Source organism: Aristolochia californica, unplaced genomic scaffold, assembly GCF_029961685.1.
Source record: "Aristolochia californica isolate CCGP_79_NKW_82.1479 unplaced genomic scaffold, dmAriCali1.0.hap1 SCAF_7, whole genome shotgun sequence".
Lineage (NCBI taxonomy): Eukaryota > Viridiplantae > Streptophyta > Magnoliopsida > Piperales > Aristolochiaceae > Aristolochia > Aristolochia californica.
Window position 1 is genome coordinate 5,048,223 of NW_027182268.1, and position 7,357 is coordinate 5,055,579.

Genomic DNA, 7,357 nt, shown 5'->3' on the forward strand with positions numbered 1-7,357 from the left:
ATGAAGGACTTGGAGGGTATTCCAATGGAGGGTGTGCCGGATTTGTGCTACCAGAGTACGGACTTGGAAGGCTCATTGAATTCCTGTCTTGATGGGTGGCTGGATATTCAGTTGCCTGAAGTGGATGTCTTTGAATTTTTGCCGAATGCTGTGGATGATGAGTCTGTGAACCTGAATTTGTTTCTTAGTGATCAATCTAATAACTCTTTTGAAGGTCAAAACGTGTACCAGGAGCACCCGTATTCCCACCATGAACAGCAATGGCAAGAAGAGCCAAGAGAATGGCAAGAAGTACTCTTTCAGGACGAGAAGGAGGATACTGTGCTTGAGGACGAAGAAGATGAGGCCGAGAGTGATAACAGAAAATTCAGTGGTTCCAGTAAGAATTTGGTCTCTGAGCGCAACAGGAGGAAGAGACTGAATCAGCAGCTCTTCACCCTCAGATCCCTTGTTCCTAATATTACAAAGGTATATTTTTCTTTTGAACACTGTATTTTAAAGAGATCAGAGGCCTGTGGAGGTGAGGATTAAGACGAGAACCCCACCATTAGTGTTTTACTACTCTCCAAAATGAATTTATACATCTCATATTTTTATAAAAACAAATGTGATATTCTCATTGCAGATGGACAAGAGATCCATTTTAGTGGATGCACTCGCTTATCTACAAAGCATTCTCCAGCAAACGAAAATGGAAATGGAAATGGAGATGATTGATCGTGACATGAATTCTTCAGGGGAGAAGTCCGCCGTAGTTATGGAGGAGTCGCCTCCTGCGCAGTACAGAGAATGCGTTCGTCCAGCAATGCTAACAATATCGCAGGTAATTGGCTGAACGACTTCATTTTCCTCTTTCTGAGAAATTTTTTTGTCATGTTTCCCTGCACACAGCAAAGTTCTAAAGCATATTGCCTATGTTTATTATTCAGATAGATGCTGAAATGTTGGGTGAAGACCGATTTATGTTGAAGGTAATCAGCAACAAAGCGATAGGAGCCCTGGGTCAGGTGCAGAAAGTGATCGAATCACTCGGATTTGAGATTACACTTGTGTCTGTCAACGAACTTGATCAAGATCACTGTCTTACCATGACATTCCTTCGGGTAAATTAATTGTTTTTTTTTTTCCATAAATCCCAGTACATTTAAGACTCATTATTGGTGTCAGCCTGCTTGATGTTCTCTGTATTCAATAATTTTGTAGGCGAAGAAGAAGGGAGTCGTTACAAACGAAAAGCTCAAGTACCGCGTCAAAGTACTCGCGACGAAAATGGGTTTTCATATCTCGGAACTCTGAAGCAATATGGCTTTTCGTCTCATCAAATTGGAAGCTCCTTCCGGATTCATCCTGGGTGAACTTTCGCCTTTTGGGAAGTGTCTGTTTATATTCATCTGCTTAACCCTAAACGAAGACTAATCTAGACAGCTGAATTGAGAAGAAGTGAGGTTTAGTTTAAATGTGTTTTTATTATATAAATTATTTATTTATATTGAGTTAATTAATTATGCTATAAAAATATGAAAATTTGGGTGTAAGTACGATAAAGGGATTTAGTTATAATCCTAATATCCTATCAGTGGTTTTTCTTCGTCGTCGTCCTTTCTGTCGACCAGATGAAGCTCCCGCGTCAACATCGGATGCCCCATGTTGGAATTATGGTTTCAAATATATTGTTTATAAAATGAAATTACCATGATTCATATGGCGTGGGGCCCACTTCTAAATGCTTTGTCATTGGATGTTCAGTATAGGGAATAATGGCCAGCACATTCCCTTGTAGAGGTAAATTAAATGGGTGCATTGACTTAGTGGACACATCCCTTGGGAATAAGGAGATGTCTCTCTTGAGGGGATGTATCTCTCCTGAGAGGATGTATCTCTTCTAAGAGGATGTGTCCTTATGAATAGTCATTAGTGCCACACCCTTTGAAAATCTATAAATTCCTCTATGGTCATACAAGTGAGGCTAAAGCTATTTGCACACCTAGTCTGGCTAAACGAGAGCAAGCTTATCACTTGTAAACGAATTATCAAAGGTTATCTTGTGCACTTCAAGTTCTATTTATATTCTTCAAGATGAAAGGTACGCTCTCTTTATTCTTTTTATTTCGATTCTATGATATATGTACGACTTTCATGATAATGGAATTATGGAGGATTTGATATCTATTTCTATGATGTTTATTTTATTATTATTAGACATCAAGTCTAACACTCGCTACGAAAATGGGTTTTCATATCTCGGAACTCTGAAGCAATATGGCTTTTCGTCTCATCAAATTGGAAGCTCCTTCCGGATTCATCCTGGGTGAACTTTCGCCTTTTGGGAAGTGTCTGTTTTTATTCGTTTGCTTAACCCTAAACAAAGACTAATCTAGACAGCTGAATCTAGACTGCTGAGTGGATGTTATCAAAGAAATAATTTCCATGGAGATGTTGGTCTGAGTTTGAGAAGAAGTGAGGTTTAGTTTAAATGTGTTTTTATTATATAAATTTTTTATTTATATTGAGTTATTTAATTATGCTATAAAAATATGAAATTTTGGGTGCAAGTACGATAAAGGGATTTAGTTATAATCCTAATATCCTATCAGTGGTTTTTCTCCGTCATCATCCTTCCTGTCGACCAGATGAAACTCCCGCATCAACATCGGATGCCCCATCAATTAAGTTACTGATGAATTCTAAAAATCAGAAGGGACTATTGTGAAGATCCCCAAGGGGTGGTGGCTGGCTCATCTCAAGACCCAACTCCTCACAAATGGACCTAAAAGCTCGACTATCAGGCACCTCATGTCTCTTTGGCCCCATAGAGGCATGGTCTTGAGACTCTCCTGGTTTCTCCTCTATTTGAGGCTGATATGGGGCTTCTTCTACCTATGGAAGGAGTTCAAAATGAAGCAAGAGAGTACCAACATACACTCTATGGCCTCTACCTTTTGGGTGGAACAATCCCTAAAATGCTTAGTAGTTAATAAGATTTTTGTTAACATATAGAATAGAGTATGAGATTTTCAATCATTCTAATTCTATGGCGATTTTTGTATACATATAGTAAGACAAAATTTTATTAAAGTACTTGATTTTGAAATATCCCATTTGCTAATAACTCGATCTATCGAAGATCGAGTTATTTTAGTTAGTTTATTACTAGTTACTAACTAATTCATTGTGGAACTGATTGATTAGTTTTATTCCAATCAAATAAACTTATGTTTATTAGAAATCCTATGATACTCGTTATTTTGAATAAAACTGAAATCATGGATTACCAAAATGAATATTACTTTTCTTTATTTTTATTTGTAAACTTTATTAATCTACTCTTCTTTCTAGATTAATTAAATTGATTAATTATCAGAAAATGTTACATTTCTTCTTTAACCTCTTTTATTTGCAGCACAGGAGAAAATTTTAACTCTCTCATTAAAGTTCTGAAAATTCTTTGCGAAGTATTTCATTTGTAGAACCAAACACGATATCATCCACTTAGGTTTGAACTACTAAAAAATATGATACCCATATCCTTAATGAACAAGTTGGAATCTACTTTGCCTCTAATAGAGTCATTTTCAATCAAGAAAATACTTAACCTTTCATACCACACAAAACCTTTTGAGTTTGAGCACATGATTTGACCTTTTTTGAATCTTCAAAATTTAGTGATTGAGCTATATATACTTCTTATTCAATGAGACCTTTCATAAAGGCAAATTCGACATCCATTTGAAATAGTGTAAAATTTTTGAAACATGCAAAGGCTAACAAAATCCTAATGGTTTCCAATCTATCCATTGATACAAATGTCTCTTCATAGTCGATGCCCTCCTCTTGAGAGTAACCTTGGGCCATTAGTCTAGTATTTTTTCTTACTTCACCTTTCTAGTCAAGTTTAATTCTAAACACCCATTTAGTGCCTATGACCTTGTGTGCTTCGGGTAGTAGAACTAAATCCCACACTTTTCTTCTAGTAAATTGATTCAATTCTTCATGAATGGCCTCACACCAACCTATGTTCTTAAGTGCTTCTCTTAAATCTTTGGGCTTCATTTGGGAGATAAAGTCTAGACTTTGGATAGATTACTTCTTTTCTAGCTTGACTTCTAGTGAGCCTTGGATCACTAGGTTCGCTTATGATGTGTTCTTTAGGATGATATACTTCCCACCTTTGGTTAACTCATTGCTCATTTCTCCTTCACTATCTAGCTTGGTTGAATTGTTTGATGGAGCAATCCAAATACGTGGCGTGGGTGAATCAAACTCGTTAGGCTTTGATAGGTGTCTAGAGTTTTGAATTAAAATTAGTTAGTAGAGTTTTAGGTTTTTGTTTTCCTCTGGCGGGCTCTTCTCCTCCTCGTTTTCTCTTCCTCTCTTCCTTGTCACTGCCAAGTTTATTTCCTCCCATTCTACCATTTTTCTTCTCTTGTTCTCTACTGCCACTTCTATGCGTTGCCGTCTCTAGTCGTGCCTCCGCTCGCTCCTACCATTGCTCCCTGTCGCGGCTTTATTTTATTTTTGTTGTTGTTTTTTGTTTCTATCCTACTGATTGTTTTTACTTTTTTATGCTTCATTTGAGCATGCAAGTTTTAATTTTTTTTGATATTTTTGTATGCAGTTGTGGTTTATCTTTATTTGGATTCAAATACGAATCAAGATTTAGGTCCAAACATGAATTTTGATTCGAAATTTCTCTCGATGAGTAGACTCTGGTTCACCACTCTGGTTCCCTTTGCTGAGTTGATCTATGTTTTGTTGTGGCATTGCAAGGTCAATTTGATGGATGAAGAATGTGTTGACATTTATAGAGAACAAGGTCACAAAGTTTGGCTTTGCAAAGTGATGAGGCAAATGAGTCTCCAAGAGTCAAAGTAGACAACATCCACAACAAGCTGACTCGGGCGAAGAATTCAATGGGGAAAATAAGTCCATTGTAGTACAGTCGATTGTCATTGTTTTCCTATTATAATTTTGATTGGTGCTATTATAATTTGTTTAAACTCATGTGGCGAGAACAAGAGTAGTGTGTTGAGATATGTGATCCCTTCCTTTCAGTAAAAATTATTCTTGCTGCAATAGAAGTGATAAAAGTGTTTCAAAAAAGGGCAATTATGTCTAGGTAAAGAGAGCCCTAGTAAATTTATTATCCCCTTCTCTTAAACCACCAAGAACATATGTGACTTTATCCTACGATGTGAGTGTAAGTCCAACAATCTAAAGTTATGTACCTTCAGTGTAATTGTAAGAGTTCATAACACTTCTTTCACCTTGCTTGGTAGTTTGTAGTTGTAACTTCAATTGACAACGTTTTTGCATCACTGTCGATAGGGTAAGCATTGCAGAGTCCTTGCCACAATTGGTAACAATTCTGATTAGTGTTACTTGAGATAGATTCCAAGAGAAAGTGTAACCTTTATCCAACCAACCACTTTTACATCATTTAGTATATTCTTTGTATTCAAGGTTCCTTTTGATTCTCTATTTTCCTTCACTTTTCTCATCTTGAATATTAATAAATTTAAAAAGCATGGAATTAAAATTATCAATAAACATTAGGGATCTTGAATCCGTAAGAAATTGCTTGACTCCAGCCAAATAATGTGGTGGGAATTGTCCAACTTAATCTAAATCAAAATCACCAACTTTACTCTTCATTTAGGATTGACCATCACAAATTTGGTGTTGCTCGCACAAATACTACTTGACTAGTAGGATAGGAGTGTTCAAACGGCAACAACATTCAAATAGTGGAATAGTGTGCAAACAGAGCAAAACAAACTATTTTCGCAAAAATTAACAAAATTCCATTTTTTGTTGAACAAGATGGATCATAATTGGTTGAAATTAAATTGTGAAGCCAAATAACCTCATTACCAAACCACTCAACAAAGTAAATTGATATACTTATCTCACAAAGGTGCAATTTTGAATAATAATCTTATAAAATGGACTCGAATCTAAGTACTTCTTAGCTAAAACTTAGATATAGAACTTTTCCTGCTTTGTACCAATGTCATGGATTGATGAATAATGAAAGGATGAATCAGAAACAAACAGACAAAATATTTTAACGTGGTTTGGAATCCCTACAATATACAGAGGTCATATTCCACAAGAAATGGTACAAAACTATTGACAAAATAATACCCTCTCAAGGGTTGTATTAACAACTATACCAACCAATACCTCTACGTGATGGTCTATGTTCTTTGGAAAAATTTAATATTTTTAACTTCACTAGCTATCTCATGTTTTCAAACCACTTTTATTTTATTTAACTTCCATCAAATATGATTGAATTTTAGAACATCAACAACTACTTTGATGAGTTTGATGTTGTTGTTATCTACATCGGGTTTGTTGAGTAAAAAGGAACATGTGGCCCACAAATTGTACAAAACCCTAGTGTTCTTCCCATTTTCATAAGGTGAAATCTCGACACTGGATCAATACCTATCTTAAAGACTCGAAAACATCTCCTAAAAAATAACGATAGAAATTTATCCCTAATCACACTTTGATTAACTAATAAGGAAATTGTGACTTATAAATCTCAGTGTTTTTTTTTTTCATTTTCACGATTCTTAGGCAAAATTTTGGTATTGGAACAATATAGGTTCCATAGAGAAAGACTCAAAATCTCCTTAAAATATAAACAAATGAATAAATTGTCTCTAATCACATCTTGGAGTGCATTATTTGCCTAGTTTATACTCTTTTCATATGTTATAAGCCAAAGATTTTTTTTTTCTTTTTTTTAGTTTTTAGAAGACAAGAGCAATTCCATAAATACTTCCAATACCATTCATAGTGACCAATAAAAGGAAATTAATTTATTAAACAAATGCAAAGATATGATGATTTGGATAGTACTAGAGAGGGAGAGATTCTAAGGATTTGGATTTTAACACAATTACATCCACCTTATTTCTTCGTGGTAATTTGATTATAACTAGAACGGCTATATGATCAAGCCACACTTCTTATATATTTTTTAAGTTCCATGATAAAGTCAATGGTTGCAATCCTCAGGTCGTTTGACTAATAACAATTGACTTTGGGTCACAAATCATACAAAATCTTGGAGTTTTTCTCATTTCCAAGGACTCAAAACTTTCTTCAACAAAATAATACTTGTCTTAATCACATCTTTTAGGACACCAGCAACTACGTTGGTCAATTAGTTGCTTCTATCCTTTTGGTTGGATCTATGGAGGGAACATGTGACATACAGATCATACAACTCTTAAATGTTCTTCCCATTTTCACATTTCTTAGGTGAAATCATGGCATTGGATCAAAGACTCAAAATATCTTAAGCAAAGTATTTTCCTCGTTCAGTTCCATATAAGCTTCCACT

At 35.3% G+C, this 7,357-nt stretch overlaps 1 protein-coding gene across 1 annotated transcript; it reads left to right on the forward strand.

Annotated features, from left to right (window-relative positions):
• On the forward strand, positions 1 to 1,296 carry LOC137936277 (transcription factor bHLH27-like). The gene is made up of 4 exons (XM_068780861.1): positions 1 to 468; positions 626 to 823; positions 930 to 1,103; positions 1,204 to 1,296. The coding sequence occupies exons 1-4, from the start codon at positions 1 to 3 to the stop codon at positions 1,294 to 1,296; spliced, it is 933 nt and encodes a 310-aa protein (XP_068636962.1).
• Positions 1,297 to 7,357: the final 6,061 nt, after the last annotated feature.

Excerpts from the sequence above, each read along its gene's own strand:
- LOC137936277 (XM_068780861.1), top strand. The coding sequence starts at position 1 with ATGAAGGACTTGGAGGGTATTCCAATGGAGGGTGTGCCGGATTTGTGC. Across the intron at positions 469-625 it reads TTGTTCCTAATATTACAAAG|ATGGACAAGAGATCCATTTT; the intron begins GTATATTTTTCT and ends TTCTCATTGCAG. Across the intron at positions 1,104-1,203 it reads TTACCATGACATTCCTTCGG|GCGAAGAAGAAGGGAGTCGT; the intron begins GTAAATTAATTG and ends ATAATTTTGTAG.